At 43.0% G+C, this 23,529-nt stretch overlaps 2 protein-coding genes and 2 long non-coding RNA genes across 9 annotated transcripts in view; 2 read left to right on the plus strand and 2 right to left on the minus strand.

Annotated features, from left to right (window-relative positions):
* gart (phosphoribosylglycinamide formyltransferase) overlaps positions 1 to 7,319 on the minus strand; it is a 63,821-nt gene extending 56,502 nt beyond the window's left edge. The window contains exons 1-4 of one of the 6 annotated variants that reach the window (XM_060051214.1): positions 7,195 to 7,319; positions 6,944 to 7,067; positions 3,232 to 3,396; positions 2,938 to 3,033 (exon numbers count right to left, since the gene is read on the minus strand). In XM_060051214.1, the coding sequence (XP_059907197.1) occupies positions 2,938 to 3,033; positions 3,232 to 3,376 (241 nt within the window). In that variant the 5' untranslated portion in view covers positions 3,377 to 3,396; positions 6,944 to 7,067; positions 7,195 to 7,319. Of the gene's footprint in view, positions 1 to 2,937; positions 3,034 to 3,231; positions 3,427 to 3,984; positions 4,023 to 6,943 lie in introns of all 6 variants that reach the window. The other 5 variants (XM_060051216.1, XM_060051215.1, XM_060051218.1 and 2 more) reach the window with 5 other exon arrangements.
* The window catches only part of LOC132457194 (uncharacterized), a 43,258-nt gene that overhangs the window by 13,791 nt on the left and 5,938 nt on the right, over positions 1 to 23,529 (plus strand). The gene's annotated exons all lie outside the window — the stretch shown is intronic.
* Positions 1,104 to 1,720, plus strand: LOC132457476 (uncharacterized). Its single transcript, XR_009525670.1, has 3 exons — positions 1,104 to 1,210; positions 1,315 to 1,426; positions 1,540 to 1,720. It is a non-coding gene; the product is annotated as an uncharacterized LOC132457476 (long non-coding RNA).
* Positions 7,686 to 13,827, minus strand: LOC132457179 (uncharacterized). The gene is made up of 5 exons (XM_060051257.1): positions 13,673 to 13,827; positions 12,628 to 12,957; positions 11,197 to 11,466; positions 10,463 to 10,615; positions 7,686 to 8,237 (listed from the first exon to the last, which is right to left on the minus strand). Exons 2-5 carry the CDS (start codon positions 12,938 to 12,940, stop codon positions 8,074 to 8,076), a joined length of 900 nt encoding a protein of 299 aa, XP_059907240.1. The 5' UTR covers positions 12,941 to 12,957; positions 13,673 to 13,827; the 3' UTR covers positions 7,686 to 8,073.

Genomic DNA, 23,529 nt, shown 5'->3' on the forward strand with positions numbered 1-23,529 from the left:
GTGTACACGGGTAGGGTTGAGCACCGAAACTCGGTTCCAGTAGGGAACCGGTTCCGACGTAAACGGTTGTAACGAGATCGAATAAGATAACGCCCCCTGCCCCGCCCCCATGGTGTTGCGGGGTCAACTTGCGTTAGTGCTGGCCAGGCCCTATACCGGTTCACACTGAATAACGGTGTGTATTATTGTTAGGATATGATTTTTTTATATACCGCCATACCGGTGTATTTCATTACACAACGTTCGGAACGCAGCGCTGCGCGACACTGTTTCAGACGGGACCCTTTTCAATATTGCGCTAAACACGCATGGTACGACTTTCTTTATAGGTCCATGACTGCGAGGCGTGGTATTTCAGGCCAACTGGTAAAAGAGTGTGTCACGGCTTTCAAACATATAAACCATAAAGCCTATGGGCGCCTCGAGACTCGGGACGGACTGGTCAACGCGCTGCGGCATCGCTTACTTGATGTTGTTTTGATTGAAGATCGGTAGGTTGTAGTGTGTGTGTGTGTGTGCGTGCAGTGTTTCCCATACATAGACCATTGTGTGGCGCGGCGCCACAGAATCAACATCGAGCGCCACCAATTGATTGTCTTTTCTTTTTTTATAACGCGATTTCTCACGACTGTCATTCTCGCACACACACACACACACACACACACACACACACACACACACACACACACACACACACACACACACACACACACACACACACACACACACACACACACACACACACACACACACACACACACACACACCGATGTCACCCGTCGCTTAGCAACCAGACACGCTGGGGTTGATAAGTTACCGGACTACTGTAACTACTACGGAGTGATAACAAAGACGTGAATCAGGCAATAAATCCAATTTCCTTGACAGCGGTAAAGTTTGGTGTGCATTAAAGTACAGACGGAGTGGACCAATTGCGAACTACTGCAGCTGATTATTGATATTGAACATCCCGCACCCGTCATCATAGACAACTTCGTTGGTAACGCAGCGAACACTGCGATTAAGATGAAATGCGGTTATAGTTTAGATAGGCCTATACGGTGCCCATATCAAAACATTTATTACATTCTATTCTTAATATTTTTTATTCTGACTCTGAATGTTTGTTGCTTTAATCCAGATGAGTATTGAAAACTTTTTTCTGCACCAAAAAAGGCCTCGTCCAGACGACGCGGAGCAGCTTGAGGAGGTAGTTAGCTTAGTCTGAAATTAAGTTGAACAGTCAAATGGCTGTTAGTAAATGTTAGTAAATGTTTATTAAATATATAATAAATTTATTTTGAATGTTCCTAGGCATCAAACAGTGCTGAACAACCCAGTGCTTCTCAGGGGCCGGGCTGTTCAGGAGAGATACTGATTAATATAGGCCAGGAGGACAGCAGACAAAATGTTGCTGAAACAACAGGTGAGGTGGAAACAGATTAGTGTAGAGTTTAACTTAAAAAAAAGAAGGGTAGGGAAAGTAATTTCGATCCTTCTGTTCCTGGTAGAGAAAATGTGCTGATCTGTTCATTGTAGGTCATCCAACCCTACATTACTGGCCTGGAGACAGAACTGAAAAGGAGGTTCCAGGAGCTGGACATCCTAGGAGCCTTATTTAAGTCCTTAGACCTCAGTCGGCTGCCCGCCCTGACAATATGTGCATTGCATTCATTATTTTAGTTAGTTGCCTTGTTGTACCTAGTAGTATATTGTTACTATTTATTTTAATTTTTCCTAAAAAAGTTAAATATTGGTTCAGGTAGGTCTTGAGTTTATTTGTACTTGAAATAAAGACCTCCAGCTTTAGTTGTCTGTTGCAATTCATTCCTTGAATGTCACAGAATCAAAAGTTCAGGTAAAAACTAAACTCGTGCGCCAACGCCACGTCGCCGTGCCATGCCACCGTGCTGCGCCCCCCCCCCCCCCACCCTTAAATTTCCCGCGCACCACACATTGGTCCTTGGTCTGTGGGAAACACTGGTGTGTGTGTGTGTGAGTGTGTGTGTACGAATGTCATTTTAAAATAACAAACAAACTCAAAGCCGATGCATGCATCCAAAACTTTCTGTTCAAAACCAAATAAACAAATCAAAAACAGAGTCGTTATTCGCTTCAAATACTTTTTCTTTTCAAAACTTGGGAATTAATACAGCGCCTTACCGAGCGGTTGAAAACAATGTTGGCGTCTCCTGTGGCTGCCTTGCGCACCTGAGTTACTTAATATGACTTTGGCAGTAATGTTGCGCCATGATGCGTGCCTGCCTACTTTCAGCGAGTAATTAATATTATTTGTAATTATTTTTTTAAAAGATATTTATCAGTCACAGCACTCACAGCAGCCTCTTCGGGTAAGTCGAGTAATTTAATGCCAACGGTAATCTTGCGTAGGCTAGCAAACACCGTTGCCATTCAACTCAGTGTCCGCTGACTTTCTGCTTAATGTGAAACTCATAACAAGTCGTGCATGTATGCAAGTGTGTGCGGTTTCGTTTTTTTAAGTACCGGTTCGAGAACCGTTTTAGCACCGGAACCGTTTGAAAAGTACCGAGTAGGCACCGGTATCGGATAAAACCCAAACGATACCCAACCCTATACACGGGGAATGGGTTAGCCTAGCGATTGTTTGTACTTGCACTTGGTTCTATAAACATCTTTACTGAACTGACAGTGATATATTGTTCCACTTCTTATGACAAATTTACTCATTGTAAGTCGCTTTGGATAAAAGCGTCTGCTAAATGCCCTCAATGTAAATGTAAAATGTATGACAAGCCTTTTCCTTAGAATTACATTCCACAAAAACAGTGCCTAACCTTGCAGTTGATCCACAAAACCCTTGAATCTGCTTCCCACAACACGGCAGGTTTTTGCGCCGAAAGCAGAACCTGAATAAAGTTGGATGGATTGAAGCTTAGAGACTAGAGCTGGACTTACCTGCGGCCAGGGGGACCTCGGGGCCAACCACCACCAGACCCACATTGTGATCCTTGCAGAACTGGGCCAAGATGGCGTGGTTGGTGACAGAGACCTCTGGGGGGACAGGAGCATGGTCGGGAAGAGAGTTCAAAAGGAGGATTAGTGTTGATTCAGCATCAGAGTCAATGAAGCACTCATCATTGGCATTTATTTTTAAATCCTTTAAGGGCATAGTCATCGATATGTTTACCAAAGTACGCGCGTGCATGCGTGCGTGCGTGCGTGCGTGCGTGCGTGCGTGCGTGTGTTCACCAGAGTTGCGGATCTTGCCACAGTCAGCGGTGCCTGCGTTCCCGGGGGCAACCAACACTTGCTTGACGTGGGGCGACTGGGCAAGTTTCCAGGCCAGGGCGTGTTCCCGCCCCCCTCCACCAATCACCAGCACACACTCCGCCATGTCAGCCGCTGCACACAGGACTGACAGGTGCAGGAACCAATCAGGTCAGACTGCAAACCAACAGCAACATACAAAAAAAAAGGGGCTGAGTGTTCTAGGAAGGAGGGGGAGGTGTTATCCCCATGATTACAATAGATACCCAGTCTGTAAATCCTTTGTAGCACAGTCGTTGTTTACAAGCAGGATAAAGAGCGATGTTGTGAATGAAATTTACTATTCGGTAAATGGGTTAACGTTGCGTTTGCAATTGCCTTGCAGTTGTTTCTATGAACATCAAGTGTACCGATAGCGATAGTTCTCTTACTTCTGAAAAATGTACTTATTGTAAATCCAGTAGTGTACCGTGGGGTTTAAGTCAGGGCCTTCAGTTGTGACTTGAAAGAGTAAACTCAAAGACACTCTTATTTTATTAACGGTGACAAAACGGCATAGATACGAGGTTGACTATTCACAAAGCTATATAACCACGTTTAAAAACCACAACAAAAAAAACGCAGGGTTCACCACCCCTTTAATTTAAACTCACAATGTAGCAGCTGCTTAATTGCACGGGAAAATTGACCTAAATTAAAAACTGGACTCTAGACGGATTTTAAGGAATCACTGACCTTTGAGAAGACCGAAGCCACAGCAGCTAAAGGTCAGGCTAACAAAAAGGATGCATAGCATAAGAATAATTATTGTTCTTCGAACCAAAGAAAACACAAAATATGCACGTATATTTGTGGATAAGTGACCATAGTAGCATAATACAAAAAAATACATTAATGTTTTGTGCAAACAAAATGCACAATTATTTACTTAATTATATCAGTCAATTAAGACAGTTTTGGGATTTAACAGTTAAAGAATTAGACACAGTACTTTTCAACATGGTTTTCAGCTCGCTCGTGTATTAGCTATTCTATGTATTAATATGTTGTTTATATTATATGTAATTTATTCACATTGTATCTAGATATTCCTTAACAGTTGACGTCAAAGTAAAGACTAATTAAATCAAGTCATTGTACCGTAAGGATGTTCATAGAAAATAGTACCGAGCACTTACAATCACAAGGTTAACCCATTCCCAGTATTCCACAGAGATAGCTAGGATAAGACACTACACAATGCTAAGTAATGTGTGCCACTTTCACTATTTTTTAATAAAACTAATTAAAAAAACATCAATGAAAAAGTCAACCTACATAAACCTTGTCTCTCTCTACAGAGACCCCACTAACCAGGGGCCCATATCATCCCAAGTGTCTCATTTGCAAAGGACAAGGGCATTAATGGGGAGATCTCCTGAATGTCACAGGGCCGCGCTGTCTGGATAACGGCTTCCTTCTCAAACCTATTCTCACTTTAATCATTCATCATTCTTTCTCTGCCCCTCTCTCGCATGACATTTTGGTAATGCTGCCTATAAAATACAATTTAGGCTATTTGTACAAGCAACAAGTTACTTATGTCAATAAAACCCGCAGTACAATCATTATTTTACTGCAAACGTAGGCTACCATCTATTAGCAGGGGTTTTTGTTCAGATAAAACCCTCTCACCCACATTGAGTAGCCAATGTATTTTTCATTTCCTCCCTAATTAGTTTAATCGTTTTCTTAACTGCAAAACGAAATGTTTACATTCAATTATTGCAAGACCTTTAGGTGAACTGCTTATTTGTTACGTCATTAAAGGGGACCTATTAAGCTTTTCGACTTTTATGACCTTTAAACGTTGTTATAATGATTGATAGTCATGTTTAGCCATACACAAAAAACGATGTAGATTTTCGGGAGACTCTTCCTCTCATCTGGGCGCTTTCAGCCTTCTCTGTCAACTCTCGGTTTCGTCCTTCTCCACCCCCTCGCCCCCCTCCTGCCAACCCAACTCCGTTGAGTTTGGTTACCTTCCTTGAAGCGCGGGCAGATTTGACCAGGCATATGGGGGCGCGGCAGGAGTGCCTCTACGTAGATGATATCCCGGAAATGTGAACAAGTGAATCGCAAACGTTGTTTGTTTAATCGTTGAGTGTTTAGCGCTCTGCACAGCCACCCCAGACTGTCAGCAGGGAATGCGTCGAAATGCATGTACATCATTATTTGACACTTTAGTATGGTTAAACATGACTATCAATCATTATAACAACGTTTATAGGTCATAAAAGTCAAAAAAGCATAATAGGTCCCTTTTAAGATGCAGGTTGTGACTGAAATACCCTTTAACTTCCTTTTGAAAATGTCACACACTTTATCGCACTGACCAGTGACAATGCTGATAATGCTGCAAGTCGACAAATGCAACAAACAAAAACATTTTAACAAAACAATATTTGGCATGATTTTAGTTTAAATAGAACATTTGTTCATGATTTATGTTTTTTATGTGTTAGGGTTGGTGTTTGAGAGAACCATAGGCCTGCAACTATTTAGCTTCCAGAACCCTCTTTACAATGATAGAAAGTAATCAATCATAAAGATGTAGACATAAGAAAAGATTAAAAAGGTATTGCCAGTGTTTTCCTTACCATCCACTGACCCACCAAGTCTTGTTCTGACCAATAATTTACAAAATGTAAGAGGTGACAGTTAACCCTGTGGAATCACCTGCAAGGACCTAAAATTTACTCAGAAGCTGGCTATTGATTATTAATCATACATACAGTCATAGGGTTCGATTTCCTTGGGGAGATATGGGTTATGTCCACCTTATAATAACAATACCTTAATTTAAAAAACATAAAATTAGCAGAGGACTCTTACTTAAAATAACTGCTAAAAGTTACTCATAGACGGAGCAATATCTCAAACAGAGGAGGGTCTTTAGCTTAAGCCCTAGGTCTTACATTTAAACACAGACACTTATCTGATCGCCACACTAAATGCCTGCCAGGCTTAACTACAATATATTTAGATCAGCTGGAACCGGAATTTTCGGTTTTGCATTACGCAAATAAAATACATTTACATGCTCTGTGTGTGTGTGTGTGTGTGTGTGTGTGTGTGTGTGTGTGTGTGTGTGTGTGTGTGTGTGTGTGTGTGTGTGTGTGTGTGTGTGTAGGTCTGTTCACTCGTTGATTGGATTCACTCACTCAATCACATGACTAACATCGCCTTCATTACATTTTGAAACAAAAAAAGGTCTTTATGTCCCCCATGTAATTATTGCATCCACTGACATTTTACCAACATTGTATAAAACTAAACATATATCCGGATTGTGGAAGAATAAATCATAGATATCATATACTTCTTAGACAAATAAAACAAGGACTAGGACATGCAGATTGACAAAAACGTAACGTTTTTTAGGACCAGTCTGCCTGTTTTGGTCGATTTGTTTTTTTCAGATCACACACACACACACACACACACACACACACACACACACACACACACACACACACACACACACACACACACACACACACACACACACACACACACACACACACACACACACACACACACCAAGAGTTTAAGAAGATCCCATTAAAGCACAACATTTTTAGAAAATAAAAGTATTAGTGAGGATTCTGAACGGGGCTTGGGGATAAGAAGTTTAAAGATACTCGTTTCTCACCTGGGATGTTAGGACTCTTCCGATGTAAGAGAGGCGAAAGGTCCTGGGATGAGTCACGAGCGCTCAGCCAGATGTGAGGTCTGCTCCTCCTCGCCCTACTGGATGTCTGCTGTTCCTCCTCGCTCTGCGTGACGTCTGCTGCTCCTCCTCGCGCTGCAAAGTATCATTAACGCAGACCACGCGGGCAACTTTACCGACAGCCGCGTGCGATACCACACTTTCTAACTTTTAAACTGAAAGATTAAACTCACATTTGGGCTGTTTTCAAGCTTGACAAATGTCAAACAAGTCCACTCAGTGTGGTGGACAAGTTGAATTGGCGCTGCGAACACTTACAAGAATGTGTTGCACACTTTTTTTCTCTTCCTGACTACGCGCCGCGAGTGGCATCATGGGACTTGTTGTTTTATTTGGTTGGTGCTAGATTCAGTAGTAGTTTGCTTCAGCAATGTGAGTTTGTTTCGATGTTCAACATTGAGGCATTTTATATTTTGAAACTTAATAGGAGAATAGCAAACTCTATTAAAAAAATAGATTAAACAGTCCTATATTGTGGATTACCAGATACACCCTATAAACTACATATTTTCTCTTATTCCTAAAAACGACATGTTCTTTATTTGTTTGTGTTACAATCAAATACAGAAAAGGCTAATTAATATCATAACCTTTGTAACATGATTAAATCTTTTCTTCCCCACGGTTCGCTTGTTTCAATTCTATTGGTCATCATTTCCTGATGTAGGCCTCATCAAACACTTTATATTTCACTTTCAGGCCAGCTATCACATTGTTTCACTCTTAGTTTTCAGGACACCAATGAGAATACATTAAAGCAAATGGCAGATGGCAGTTATATCAGCATTGTGGTTGAAAAATTAAAGCATTTTATATAACAGTTCCATCTTATTCAATTAAGACGGTCTCATGCGAAATCCTCAAAAAATGGCCCCCTCGAGGTGGTCTCCGGGGCGGCCATCTTTAAAAGTTTAAAAACATGGTTAACAGTAAAAGCACAGACTACAATAGGGGGAACAGGTAACCAGTGTTTCTTTTGGGGTTTATCACATAAATTGCGACTTCTGCGAGTCCTTTAAGTCCCTTTTAGTGCCAATTTTAGCGTTCCTTTGTCAAAACAGCTGCAATTCCGGAGCAGCAAGGAGTTCACTTCCCAGGGACGAGCTCTGTAAGGCAAAGATGGTCACGCCTGAACTGTACGCCGCTGGGATCGCGATGTGCGTTGCCTTGGACCGACTTCCTTGTTCTTCTTCCAGGACCATCTGCCTCACTTGACCTTAAAGGATGGAAAAAGTCAATCACATGTTTCAACAGAGGTTGTAATGCATGTTAAAAAAAATATTTATGGAAAAAATGACCGGCTGATATTAGATTAATTGGGACATTTAGCAGAAGCTTTTATCCAAACCCGGTTGAAACATAGATGCCCAGTAGGGATGGGCAAAATGATTCTTTTCCGGGAACTAGTTCTTTCAGTTCAGTTCACTATAACGATTCGTTTATTTGATTCGTTCGTTTTGATTTGTTCGTTAAGTCAGATTACACCTTAAAAAAAATAAAAAAAATAAAAACTTTTTTTTTTTAATTGGTCGTGGGTCCGGATAGGACCGTCAAGACCGCAGTCCGCCGTTTGGAGATGCCTGCTATATAGTATGTCGAACGTCCCACCAATATTTATGCCACTTGCTTACTCTCTATATTTCATTCATGGTTTTACATTTATAATTTTATTTTACTTTACATTTAATTCTTCATTGTTCAGGCATTACAGAACTTGCATGGTCATAAATAAAAAATACGAACTGCAGTTTAATTTCTTTGTTTGTTCTTAAATTGACGTAGAATGGAGCAAAGACTCCTGGGATTGGGAAATGCGTTTATCCAATAAACAGATGGAGGTCAAGTCTATTTTCGAAAAAATGTAGGGGGATATATGAGTCGAATGGTATGACCCAAGATACGTCAGACAGAGAAAGCGCGCATATTCGACGGTACCGCCTTGTCATTGGTTTACCCAGGTGCCATTCCAACACCATTGCTACCTCTCATTGGCTGAATCTTTGAGAAAGTTGTAGACTCAATCAATGGAAGTCGCGGGGAGACGGAGCTCTGTTCGTTTGTATATTTTATTTACGTGACCATATGTTTGGTTTATGTTAAAAAAAAAGAATCAAAGAACCAGTTCTTCTTGTTTTGGGGAACCAGTTCTTGTCGTTCACGTTCGGGATTCGTTCGTTGTAACGAATCAGTCGCGACCGACACATCCCTAATGCCCAGGCAACAGCCAGCTCATCAGGAGCAGTAAAGGTGGGGTGTCTTGCTCAGTGACACCTAGACTGCTAGGAGGAGCTTGGGATCGCACTAGCAACCTTCTGGTTACAAGTCAACCACCACTACCTCCTGAGCTTAGCAGACCACTCTAATGGCGTGTTTCCACTGCAGGGTGCGGAACGGATCGGATCGCAAAGGTGCGGGTCGGGTCGCGTTTCCACCGCCAAAAGTGGGCGTGACCCGGACTTTGCCGTACCCGTTCCGGCCCCATTCTCGGGACTCCTCCGTTGCGGTACCCAAAACGAGACCAGATGCCTGAAAGGGTCCCGTGAAATTCTAGCTACACCCCCCCTCCGTTGATTGGTCGACAGAATCGTCACTTCCGGGTGACGCGGGGATAAAAACAAACAAACAGTAGCCTCGAGGTATTATTCTTTACAATTAACATGTCGCGTAAAAAGCTTGCTTGGGCGAACAAGGAGGTGGAGACGTTCGTCTGCATTCTTGGGGAGGAAGACGTTGTTTACGATGTTTACGTAGCTGCCGCGGCGATCGACATCCGGCCTACCACCAAGGGTACTGTCGGCAGTGGAAACGTGACCTCGGAACTGAGCTGGGCTATACCGCCCCCTCCCTACCGCACCTTTGCGATCCGATCCGTTCCGCACCCTGCAGTGGAAACGCGGCATAAGGGCACCTAATCCATTCAGAACCAAAATTCCCTGTTTCGAGTTTGTCAAGGTACGGTGGCCCAGGGTTAACTGCTTTAGTAGCATACACACATCACTGATCTCATTCAAAAAGCACAGATATCAAACTCTCAAATCAATTGAATGATAGCACATGAGAATACAATGGGTTGTATTCTCATGTGCGTATTCTCAACGGGTTCCGGACAAAATGCCTCTGGACATGATTGGATAGGCGCTTGACCAATCATAGCAACGGAGCGTGTGATGCAGCACTGAGCGACGAAAAAACATCTTTCATCTCAACAAAAGTAGGGTCGTTTTTTATTCTTTTCGAGAAAATATAGCGTCAGGTATGTTTAATACTATATCGATAGCGGAATCAACAGACCATTCTGCATCAATGGCAGCAATCTTTGTTGTTGTTGAAAATGCCTCTACGGCACTCCTCTGTCATCGTATTTATCCCGCCTCATATTAGATAAACGGTTAGGATTGGTTGGTCTATCTTTGAAAATTGCAAATCTGCGTTTCAGCCCACCTTCCACATCCATGGTCTTCCAGCGAGGGTCTTCAAATCCCTCTGATAGGTTGAACTGATGGCAGGGCAGGCTCAATCTCTGCAGCACGTCCTCCCGGCGAATCAGCAACACTGACTCAGTGCACAGGCGTTTGTGCAGCTCGCTTTCACTCACTATCCGGAAACACACACAAACACACAATAAGAACACCTGTGACCTCTCAAATGACAGAGAGGCGAGACAGACACAGGAGAGACAGAGAGAGGATGGAGCCAGAGGAGGGAGGAGATACTGAGCGAGCGAGCGAGCAAGAGAGAGAGAGGAGGAACAGAGAGACAGAGGAGGGATGGAGAGGAGAGACCAAAAGGTGAGACAGAGATAGGAGACAGAGAGAGAGGAAATACAGAAAGAGGAGAGTCAGAGAGGAGAGGCAGAGAGAGGAGGGACAAAGAGAGAAAGAGAGGAGAGATAGAGAGAGGAGGGACAGAGAGAAGAGAGTCGAGACAGAGAGAAGAGGGACAGAGAGGAGAGACAGAAGACAGAGAGAGGAGAGACAGAAGACAGTGAGAGGAGAGACCGAGAGAGATGAGACAGAGAGAGGAGAGACAGAGGGGAGAGACATAAGACAGAGAGAGGGGAGACAGAGAGGAGAGACAGAATACAGTGAGAGGAGAGACAGAGAGAGAGGAGAGAGAGTGGAGAGAGAGGAGACAGAGAGGAGGCAGAGCTCAAAGGACATAAGCGCTCCACCCACCCACGTCGAGGGGGTTGGCCATGAAGACTGCTCCACCCGGCGCCACGCCGAATATCAGCTGGTGGTGCCAGGCGTCCGGCACCTCCTCGCCTGCGGGCACAGCCACCTGCATGTTCATGGTCGCCACGGGAACGGCTCCCTTACGGATCCAGCCGGCCAGCCAGGGGCCCAGCCTGACGCTCCGTCGGGGGTGATGGTGGAAGAAGCGGCCCACCACCCGGCCGCCACTGAGCTCCGACGCCCCCCTGATGAGCTGGGCGTGGGTGGCGCCTGCGAGCGCAGGAAGTGAACAGTTGACCACAATGCTGTACAATTCAATTATCTACACACAAATAAACTAAATCCAATTAACAGCACAAAAATTGACACACTAGACAATAATACAACTTATATGGAGTTAAATGCAAGAGAATAGAACAACATTGGTAGATTAGTCGACTGTCGTCAAGTGGATCTGGTTGATTTCAAGGAGTCAGGAAGTAGGACGGACAACCGCTAGCTAGCTAACCAACAGAGTCATCAATGCCCTAGCCATGTCGGGAATGTCTGTCCTATGTTGGGTTTTGCCTGATTAACAAGGAAGTTGTTTCAAAGAATTCCTTAGACTTAGAATCAGTGTTGTTTTCGTCAGGCAAGACGAAAACGAAAATGACGTCGTCAGACCCCTTTTTTCCATGACGAAAATGAGACTAAGACGAACGTCACCAAAGCCATATAAAGACTAAAATGTGACGAAAAATGTAGACATTTTCGACAGACGAGAACTAGACGAGACTAAAATGTTAGTGAGTGGACGAACAAAGTTTCAAAACATGCTTTTTTCCCGCCAACTATAATATGCGGAAAAGAAATGGAGAAATGGAGCCAGCTGCTTGTCCTAACAGTCACGCCCCCATCACACACTAAAAGCCTCGCTCGCGCGCAGCTGCGCCTGCACACACACGGCACACACGAGTGTGCCGTGTGCGACGAGTGCGACAGTCCGACTAAAACTAGACTAAAACCTTTTGAGTTTTCGTCAGACTAAAACTAGACTAAAACTTTCAAAGATAGAAATGACTAAAATGGGACTAAAACTAAGAAAAATTTCGTCAAAAAGACTAAGACTAAAACTAAATCTAAAATGCCTGCCAAAAACAACACTGCTTAGAATTCACGAGCCCTCTCACGAGTCACAGTTTTGATTAATTTCCCAAATCATCTTAAAATCTGGGTGGATGTGGGTGTTTCGCTTTCTTTCGCTTCGTATTTCTTCCAACCAATCAGGTGGCTAAAGGCAGTGTTTGCGTGCGTACGTGTGTGAATGCCGAACATAAACTCGATCAGCGGTTCTACAGTGTCTGTAAAGGTTTCCGATCATCACCACGTGGCCGGATCCGATCCAATCCAGGAGAATTTATAGTTCAGATCCGAACAGATTAAAAATCGTACCTGCCTCGCTCCGCGACAGCAAGTAATCAGGCAGCGGCGCCTCGTTCCGTCGCAGGCGCGTCCGGACGCAGCTGTTGGCGTCTTCCTCTTTGGCTACGCCCTCCTCGGCCCCCAGCACCCGCACCACGTCCAGAACCGCTGTGGCCCCGCAGGCCGACACCCCGATCTGCAGCGTCTGCCTCTCCAGCGCCTCCTCCAGGGACCACAGCATGGATCCCTCCTGCAGCGACAACGGAATGGCTCCCTCCCTCCCTGCGAGCTCCGGCTCACTGGCGCCGCCTGCTGGCTGGACGCTCGCCTGCGGTGCGTCCATTAGTCGTGGGGCAACTCCTGTCGGGCATTTGGTTAAAAGTTGCTGTTGTTAAGGTTTAAGAGCTGTATATAAGTGTCATTTGGTAGAATTTTCTTCCTCATTCTCCTTAACAACTCTCAAATCGGACCTACTACATCTGTTGACGTCACAAATGTACGTGTCCTGCCCACCTAGATGTATGATGGATAAATTAGCAACGTTTGCTACAGTCCACTGGGTAGGCTGGTAGACTGATCTATCCAGGACACATCTAGGTGGACACGCCCACTTGTGATGCCACGAGAGGTGGAACTTCGAAACTGCTTGTAATGGCTAATCACACCTTGTGGTATAATATGGGACCTTTAAATCGTTTCATCATTAAGGTCCCCTTAAGGTGCCTTTGCCATCTGGTTGTGTAGATTTTTTAACTCATTAAAGTTTATCAATGCACGCTGCTCGAGCAACAATGTTGTACACATTAAGAGGTCGTCACACTCTATTATTGACCAAGATAGTTCGTTTTGGAGTCTATTTTCTGTCCAAAGAATATTATCATATGACGGGCACATAATTAGGAAGAGTAGTTGCAGAACCTTAGCAGAAGTAAAGTCATTTTCTATTGGATGGGTTATTAACGATCCACCATATATCCATCATATAGCGTCTTCTGTACATTTGACGAGATATAAATAGCAGTAATGTTGGTCGCTTAATGCACTGGCGAAAGTAGACTGAGAAGGGGGCACTTACTAAAAAACGTGTATGGATACTTCTTGCACAATTTTTATTTACTTGCGAGGCCGTTCAAAGTTTTAAAGATCCTGCAGGCATGCGTTAATTAACAGACTAAAAGTGAAATGCGCTTCTGGACATGTCCTTTGTGTAAACAACGCAGTGTTAGCAATGCGCATGCGCACAATTGCTTTGCCAGGTTTGCTTCTGCGCCTGCGCGCGTTTTGCTGTCCATCAACGCACTAACAAAAATAATCACGAGTTACCTCTGATGGACGGTGTGAACATAAACTAGGACACATAATAATATTTAAAGCATGGCAAAATAAAAATAGAAACAGGTTAATCACAAAATATTAAATACCAAAAATATGATATGTAGATTAAACAAAAAAAAAGAAACACACTACCACGGATGTTCATAAATAAGTAGAATATAAAATGCTAAACAGCGATAGGGTTATATAATTTGAAAGTAAGTTTTGAAGCGCTATTGTAGATGTGTGGCCGTTAAATACTTTTAACATGACACACATTAAAGACTAGGCCACCACAATCTTTGAAAAGTATTCCCTACCAGCCACTAGGTATCAGTATATTGCTCCACCACACCGACGCAAACGGAGAAGCACCTGAGGCCTGTTTCAGGTAGCTGAGCCCTGTTTCGGGTAGCTGTGGGGTGTTCCACAAAGCCGGTTTTATCACATAACCGGGTAAGTTAACCCAGGGTTTGCTGTAACCCTAGGTTTTCCGTTCCAAAAGGATCACGGTATGTTAGTTGCTATAGCAACATATGCTCTGAATCAAACCTGTGGGGTGTTCCACAAAGCCGGTTTTATCACATAACCGGGTAAGTTAACCCAGGGTTTGCTGTAACCCTAGGTTTTCCGTTCCAAAAGGATCACGGTATGTTAGTTGCTATAGCAACATATGCTCTGAATCAAACCTGGTCGGACCAGGTTTTGCGCAGGTTAAGTTTGAAACATAACCCGGTTTTGGGTATTTCAACCGGCGTTCACCGCAGATTTCATGTGTTCACAATGGCATGCCCTTTTGATGAGTGAACTGCTGATATCAGAGCGCAAATTATACGTGCAATCCACCGGGAGCGATTGATAAGACCACGGCTCGACATCTTGGCATATTGGATGACTTTTTGCTGGAGTGGAGAGATATAGATTCTCGCGCAAATCTTTAATATATTTAAATAGCCTTGCATAGCCAACACTACCAATCGAGGACCTGGCCTCAGTTCACTCCAGACTATTTGCGTAGCCCTCCGTTTTTTTCAAATGGTAGTTTTATCTAGGCTATAATGCTGGAGATGCTGAGCACATCACAGTCGTTTCAGATGACCCATCCAAGATTTGTATCGGCCTCCTATCATACAAAGAGCAATATTGTCTGAGTACTATGCCGAGAGGCATTTACAACATAAAGTATAAAATAGTCCTAACGGACTTGCATCCACTGGAGAATGTTCGATCGTAGCCGGCGGCTTCATTACAAGCACTGATCCATCTTGATCTGTGAAGTTGATGAATTGTCACTTTTAGGTTTTCTACCCAGTTACCAAAAAAAGAAACATTTGGAATAGGCCTAGTATGCGCTGTGGCAAGCACACGGTTTGCATGTGTTACTTCGAAGGCAAAAAAAATCGAAAATACAAGAAAACACAAAAACCTACATTCAACCAGTGTGTATGGCCCATGACTCTCTGAGGTGGTAGGTACCTCCAGGTAGGCTACCCCCTCCATGCCAGGGCGCCCTGAATTTATGTTTATTAACAGCTCCTCCACCGGGGTCAAGACAATTTGAGGGCCAGATCCAGTCTGCCGACTGTCGGCCTTTTCACGATTGGCTTAAAAAAATGGCTTATTTAAATTTATACCAATACGATGGTGGGAAAAGCTTACCAGTTTGTATGTTTTTTATACTTCATTTTTATACTTGATCCTCTGACCGCTTGGAAGCAATCGGAGTACATGTTGTTTTAGAAGAAAGGGGTTATGTGGTAGGATCTTTAAGAATGCTTAACTGGGATATTTATATATTCATGGCTCAAATATTAAGGATCATGCTTTTGACGTGTAACTAACGCATTTACGCGGTCGATCCGCTGCCAGGCTTTGGTTCTCCGGGTTCCAGAGGTTTTAGCGTTCCCTTTTCTTGTGATAATGTCCTTCTCCTCGTCATAGCTCTCCAGGAGAACCTGGAGTTCCATTTCATTGAAATAAGCGGCCCGTTTCGCCATATCGATCAGGGTTTCCATGATCCATACATCACGTCTTTTTAAGTTTGGCGTGGACGCGCACAACCCTGTGTTAACCAACCCCGAGTTGATTGAACTAATGCATAACCGCTGCTGTGGAACCGAAAACTCTGGGTTGGTCGGCACAGGGTCAATCAACCTAGAGTTCAGCGTTAACTCAGTGTTTGTTAAACCTCCGTTCGTGGAACACCCCTCTGGTTTTGAGGCAACCCCGAGTTTGTTAGCTCTGAGTTAATGGAAACTCTGGGTTTTCCGTTTCAGGTAGCAGGTTCAGCGCAACCGAGAGTTAGTTGCTGCGGCAACATACGCCGTGGGTCTAACCTGCTCGGGAGGTGGTTAGACCTACTCTGAGTTTGTTGTCTATAAGGCTGAAGGCAGCTCTCCGACAGAAGGAAGTGTTAGAAATGGCATGTCCTTTTCTACGAGAGCCTGCGGACGTAGAGGGTGCGATCCTCAGAGGGAATCTCCGTGAGGAACGATTATTAAGACGCCGGCTGGATGTAGGCCTACTTTATTTTCCTGATAATATTCTTCACGAGCGCTATCGTTTTTCAGCGCAATCTATCATTTATTTAGACCACCTTCTCAGCCCCCATGTTAACTCTCAAACGCAGCGGGGGCATGCTTTAAGTTATTTATTTATTTTTTAACGCAATTAACGCATTTGCAGAATGATCCGCCCCGTGCATCCCACCCGCTCTGTACTACAGTCACTTTAACGTTGTGGCTTTCCAATGATCAGAGTAGCTGACTAACCAAGGACCTATAACTGCTGCAAGTCAAGAAACGCATATTAAGAATGCAGGGCAGAAAAAACCCTGGTACTGCTTTTAACCAGATGCTTCTTCTCTACATGCACATGCTCAGCATAATCGTCTGCATTGTTCACTGGAGTAAAACCCTTTGAGTAAACTGTTCAACAAAATAACTTGTCCCACCACAGCCCGTGTTCTAATAAAGACAATCTACTTTTTATGAGGATTTCTTTATTTCCTGAAAGCACAAAAAAAGTCATTCATATTGGGTATGTTTTTAGAGCAGGGAACAGTATCCCAGTTTGCACCTCACCCACCTTTAACTTATGTTCCAAAATGTGGATCTCCAAAGCATCCTTTTGCATCTTTTGCCTAAGGTGGTCCATTTCCAAGTCTACTTTGTGTATTTGCTTTTCTAGATAGATTTTATATAAGTCTTTGACTGGAAGCTATAGGAATGCAAAAGATGAGATTGGATTTCACAGTGCCAAGCAGAGCGTTTCATTATAATTCCAGGGAGAATCTTACAGAAGTAAGCTGTGATTTAGAAGTGGATGGCCTCTCATTGGATTCGATTTCATCCTGTTTGAGAGAAAGAAGATGTCAGTTTTAAATTGTACAACGCTATCATCAACTTTTAGAGGTTATTTTTAAAAGGTGTTAACCTCAATAGGCCTTTCCTCCTCCCTTTCGAATGCCGCAGACAATGTTTCTCCATCATCTTCCTGTAATGACATTAACGGTTGTGTTCAGCAATTACCAAGACATTATTAATAATCAGTGGAAGGTGAAGAATTGTTACAATTGCATGGAGGTTGGTGAGGAGCTCCCCCCAGGGATGCCCTCAGCCACAGGACCCATACTCTGTTGGCTGAGGGCCATCTCCTCAGCCTCTGTGAGGGCTGCAGAGGTGGACCCCCTCCAGTCTGCCGGGGCTCTGCTTTTTTTCGATTTGCTAACATGGAGGAAAATGTTACCCTAATATTCAGTAAGCGCTATTTTGAAGATATATATATATATAATGCATTTTGCCTAGGAGTAGCCTTCTAATATATCTAAATCCTATTAAATATTGGCAGTGTTGGGGTGGCTGAGAAATGTACTACTTACATTTCCTGCTTAAATATAGGCCCATCACATGTTGAATATAGCTGTTAAATTAGGTAGAGCAGGCAAAACAGCACAATTGATTTGATTTCAATTAAACATTAGTTTACCTGTTGGAACCATATTTTTGTACTTCATCTTCATTTGCTGCCAAGTCCTCTTGGGGCAACTCGGGTTGTTCCTGCGTAAATTGACACACACACACACACACACACACACACACACACACACACACACAAATTACATATTGAATAAGTGGAAGATATTAAACTTTCCTCTTATTTTTATTTTATTTTACTAATTTATTTTACTCACGCATTGACTTGTTCAGCTATTTCCTGCCGAACTCTCTCTCACACTCTCGCTGCCGCGGAAGCAGTTATGCTCGGCATACGCGTTCATTAGAATTTCCAATTCCGTGGGGGAAAAGTAAGTGGATCTACGCTTTTGGTCCATGTTTGATCATGTTATCAGGGATCCATTGATGATGGCTCTTCATAGTCAACAGGCACGCCCTCAACCCAGAGTGAACATACTCAGAGTTTATTAACCCAACGCTGATCACTGTTCTGAAACCGAAAACCCAGAGTTGCTTTTCAACCCTGAACTCTGAGTCAACCAACTCAGAGGGCAGGATTAAACTCAGAGTATGTTAAACCAGCTACCTGAATCAGGCCTCAGAGATTCGACTATTCGGCGGGGTTTGTTTACCGGCGTTGCTATGGTGACCTAAATTATTATAAGCAACTGAAAACGACGCCGGTTTGAAACTAAAACTGTGATTCTGGAAAAAGTATAAATGCTATCAAAATTCCGTTTGGATATTGTATTGAAGATACAAGTGTGTAGATTTGTTTAATGGTTTGAACGATGTTAAACGGTTGAAAAAGGAATGAGTTACGATGTCTAGAAGTAGGTGTATCAGAATGGGCTGACGTCTTCAATGAAAACAGCTGAAAACGAAGCGGTATGAAACTAAAACTGTGATTCTGAAGACATTTTAAATGAAATCGAAATTCTGTTTAGATATTATTGAAGATACAAGTGTGTAGATTTTTTAAATGGTTTGCACGAAGATAAACGGTTGAAAATAGATTTAGTTTGTTACTTCTACAGTTGAAGTACGACTGATGATTTGAATCATCGTCTTTCAGGGGTTTTTTCGGGTTTATTTTTTTCTCACGTCGCGCACCCCCTGAAGAACTCTGGCGCCCCCCCCAACTCTGGCGCCCCGCCAGTCCAATGCCACAGTTTGAAAACCACTGGCCTACACTATGTACAAATGGTTTTGCTCTTTGCTCATGTAGTTGCTCAACGCAGTTGTGACAGTCATTTTAACATGTCAGCAGGCAAGCTTCACTCATTCCAGGATGCATTATGCGTTGTCCTATAGCCTACTTGGAACATGTTTTGGAATGGATCTATAGTAGCGTATAGAAATGTGCTCATAACAGGCCAGCTGGAATACAAAGCAAACTCTTTGTATTCCAGCTGTTTTTTGTTCAGCCTAGATGTTCTTAGATGTTTTGTTAACCTGATTCCTATCCCACTCTGTTTCAGTAAAAGTGTGCTACTGCTGCAAAATCTCTTTGCTTTTGTTTTTTTCTTTTCTTTAATGTGTTTGGAAATGACTTTTACTTAAATGTAGTTAGAGTGTCTGCCTCTCTGACCCATGGGGAGAGCTGGTTCCACAGTAAAGGAGCCCAGTAAGTGAATGCTCTACTTCCCAGTCTGTTTTTAGAGATACTGGGAGTCACTAACAGACCTGCATTCTGGGAGCCAATAAAAATCTTTGATAAATAATAATAAAAATAATGACTCATTATTGTGCATTTAAAGATGTATATTATTACATTGCAGCATTATTTGGGGATGACAATACAAGACTTCCATGAATGTGTATTTGAAGGAGAGTTTGCTTTGTATTCCAGCATGCAAATTTCTATAGGCTACTATAGATCCATTTCAAAACACATTCCAAGTAGGCTATAGGACAAAGCATAATACATCCTGGAATTTGTGAAGCTTGCCTGCTGACATGACTGCCACAACTGCCATGAGCAAAGAGCAAAACCGTTTGTACATAGTGTAGGCTACAGTAGCCTATTCGATATTGAATGAAGTAGGTTACTGTACACTCTGTCACTGTACAGAGTAGTCAATATGATTTGCTTGTACAGCACCTTAAAAAACTCACTGTAGCCTATATTCATAGGCACACCCAGCCTCGCTTTCAATATAACACACACTCGCATTCTGTAATCACTGTCAGTAAATAATAATATGAAAACAATATAAAATATCTTCCAGCAAGATAAAAATATCTGTTTACTGTAAATGGATAAAGGTCAACACATGTGCAATGCAGGGCTCTCCATTTTAGAACTGAGTTCAGGGTGAGATTTTGTCGGCGGGGAAATATTAATATGTGACTGCATACAAATTTGTCCACAGACATGGTGACTAATGTATGATAGTAGGCATTATTGGCCCTTAACACTAATATTCAGAAACAACACTGCTTCAAAAGGATACTGGCCTAAGCAATACCAGTAGAGGCGTACACTTTTCCCTGAACTTTTAAACGTTGCAAACGTGCAAAACATATATTATATTTATGTGGCATTCAGTCCAATGCTTAAAAATATATCTGTGGCATTCAGTAGGCCAATGCTGTGGTAAAGTGTGCAAAGTATGAGTATGAATATTTGATGGAGCATGAGTAAGTGTTTCCTTCTGCTACATAGATAGAACTTTATCAATCCCCTGCAGGAGAAATGTGTTAATGTTTGTCCCTATAAAACAATAATGGTAAAAAAAATAATACAAAACACGACGGTAACTCTAAAGTCAAACCGTCCAATCTGAAGGCTCTACTTAACCACTCCCCCTACTCACTTCCACCAATACAAAGCGAACACAACTGAGTAGGGGAGGGCGTAGCCCAACTAGTTTGTGACAGACCCAGAGGAACGCAACACAAATTAAATGTGAACATGTATTGAGGCTTTAATAAAATCCCGGACGATTTTGAAAATTCACCCGGACGCATTTGATTCCTACCCTTCCACTCTAAAATAGCGGCGCAAGTTGTGTGGCGTGTGAGCGTGTGCATGGGTTGAATTGCGTGCCCCTCACGGAGAGCCCTGCGCAATGTTCAGCTGTCAGAAGTGTGTTGTAATGACTTGTATTCCTCATAGCTCTCAGGTTGTGAGGAAATCAGCAGCCCGCGATCGCAGCTCCTTTGATGTGAACGCGCACAGAGCGCATAGTTCAGAGCCGGACAATGATGTCGTAGTAAAGCCTTCAGGTCTACTCTGCATGTATTAACTGTGGCTAAACATCAACTGCACTGTGGGGTGTTCCACAAAGCCGGTTTTATCACATAACCGGGTAAGTTAACCCAGGGTTTTCGGTAACCCGAGGTTTTCCGTTCCAAAAGGATCACGGTATGTTAGTTGCTATAGCAACATATGCTCTGAATCAAACCTGGTCGGACCAGGTTTTGCGCAGGTTAAGTTTGAAACATAACCCGGTTTTGGGTATTTCAACCGGCGTTCACCGCAGATTTCATGTGTTCACAATGGCATGCCCTTTTGATGAGAGAACTGCTGATATCAGAGCGCAAATTATGCGTGCAATCCACCGGGAGCGATTGATAAGACCACGGCTCGACATCTTGGCATATTGGATGACTTTTTGCTGGAGTGGAGAGATATAGATTCTCGCGCAAATCTTTAATATATTTAAATAGCCTTACATAGCCAACACTACCAATCGAGGACCTGGCCTCAGTTCACTCCAGACTATTTGCGTAGCCCTCCGTTTTTTTCAAATTGTAGTTTTATCTAGGCTATAATGCTGGAGATGCTGAGCACATCACAGTCGTTTCAGATGACCCATCCAAGATTTGTATCGGCCTCCTATCATACAAAGAGCAATATTGTCTGAGTACTATGCCGAGAGGCATTTACAACATCAAGTATAAAATAGTCCTAACGGACTTGCATCCACTGGAGAATGTTCGATCGTAGCCGGCGGCTTCATTACAAGCACTGATCCATCTTGATCTGTGAAGTTGATGAATGGTCACTTTTAGGTTTTCTACCCAGTTACCAAAAAAAGAAACATTTGGAATAGTATGCGCTGTGGCAAGCACACGGTTTGCATGTGTTACTTCGAAGGCAAAAAAAATACAAGAAAACACAAAAACCTACATTCAACCAGTGTGGGGTATGGCCCATGACTCTGAGGTGGTAGGTACCTCCAGGTACCCCCTCCATGTCAGGGCGCCCTGGATTTATGTTTATTAACAGCTCCTCCACCGGGTTCAAGACAATTTGAGGGCCAGATCCAGTCTGCCGATTGTCGGCCTTTTCACGATTGGCTTAAAAAAATGGCTTATTTAAATGTATATCAATACGATGGTGGGAAAAGCTTGTTTGTATGTTTTTTATACTTCATTTTTATACTTGATCCTCTGACCGCTTGGAAGCAATCGGAGTACATATTGTTTTAGAAGAAAGGGGTTATGTGGTAGGATCTTTAAGAATGCTTAACTGGGATATTTATATATTCATGGCTCAAATATTAAGGATCATGCTTTTGACGTGTAACTAACGCATATCGCCATATCGATCAGGGTTTCCATGATCCATACATTACGTCTTTTTAAGTTTGGCGTGGACGCGCACAACCCTGTGTTAACCAACCCCGAGTTGATTGAACTAATGCATAACCGCTGCTGTGGAACCGACAACTCTGGGTTGGTCGGCACAGGGTCAATCAACCTAGAGTTCAGCGTTAACTCAGTGTTTGTTAAACCTCCGTTCGTGGAACACCCCTCTGAAGTCATCATAACTTCAGAAGTTCTCATTTTCAAATGATTATGAATACTATTATTGTTATTTGATGCAGTGTCAGCCTTGACTGTGGGAGGAGTGGTCCTTTGTGTCTGCTAGTGTATAATACAGTAATATTTTTGTCGACATTATCAAACGGAAGAACTTTTATTATGAAGAGCACAGTGCCCTATACCACGAAGCTCGCTGAACATACCCAGGCTTTCTTGGGAAAACCTGGCTCGACAGACCCGCAACTCGCAATCAGAGTTAAATGGTACCACGAAGCTCACTTTAGATTCAATTAGTAGAACCAGGTTTTCCGCTTTAGGTTCAGTGCGCGTTCACGTGAAAGGGGCGTTTTTTGCGTCATTTTTCTCACCTTTACGATAGATCAAGCAGTCTATATGAGTTTAAGTGAAAAGATTCTGCATATTGTCTGTAAAATAACTATGCCAAATGCAGAATTGTTCGCCATTAATCCAAATAGAATGATGATGATTTAAAAATGCATAAGCAACGTCCATCCTGCCTTATTCTATCATTTAGGGAATTCACTTTAAATACACCCTATTTAAGAAATGTATCGCATGTTTTCGACCGCTGAGAGGTAGCGGCTGTAGCGTAGTGGTTAGACCCGAACGCCAGCGACCGGGGTTCAAATTCGCCGGTCTATCATCATGCATTTTACCCCCATAGATGTGGTGCCAGCACGGCCTTGAAAATATGCGTTGAAGTTCGAAATAAGCACAAAAATATAATTCCATGAGCTTTAGTGAATAAGTATTCCATATGCATGAGAATTAGGACTTTTTATGCTTCACATTCATTTGCATCACTTGGGAGTCGAACCCCCCGCGCAGAAATTCAAGACTGACGCGCTACCTCCACTCTAGCACA

The sequence above is a fragment of the Gadus macrocephalus genome, chromosome 5 (assembly GCF_031168955.1).
Source record: "Gadus macrocephalus chromosome 5, ASM3116895v1".
In the NCBI taxonomy this organism is placed as follows: Eukaryota; Metazoa; Chordata; class Actinopteri; order Gadiformes; family Gadidae; genus Gadus; species Gadus macrocephalus.

What these genes read in the sequence shown, in the direction of transcription:
- LOC132457179 (XM_060051257.1), bottom strand. Translation starts at nt 12,940, where the DNA reads ATGGACGCACCGCAGGCGAGCGTCCAGCCAGCAGGCGGCGCCAGTGAG. An exon ending in GCTGTCGCGGAGCGAGGCAG is followed by an intron (nt 11,467 to 12,627) that starts GTACGATTTTTA and finishes CTGCGCTCGCAG; the next exon opens with GCGCCACCCACGCCCAGCTC. An exon ending in GAAGACCATGGATGTGGAAG is followed by an intron (nt 8,238 to 10,462) that starts GTGGGCTGAAAC and finishes CCATCCTTTAAG; the next exon opens with GTCAAGTGAGGCAGATGGTC.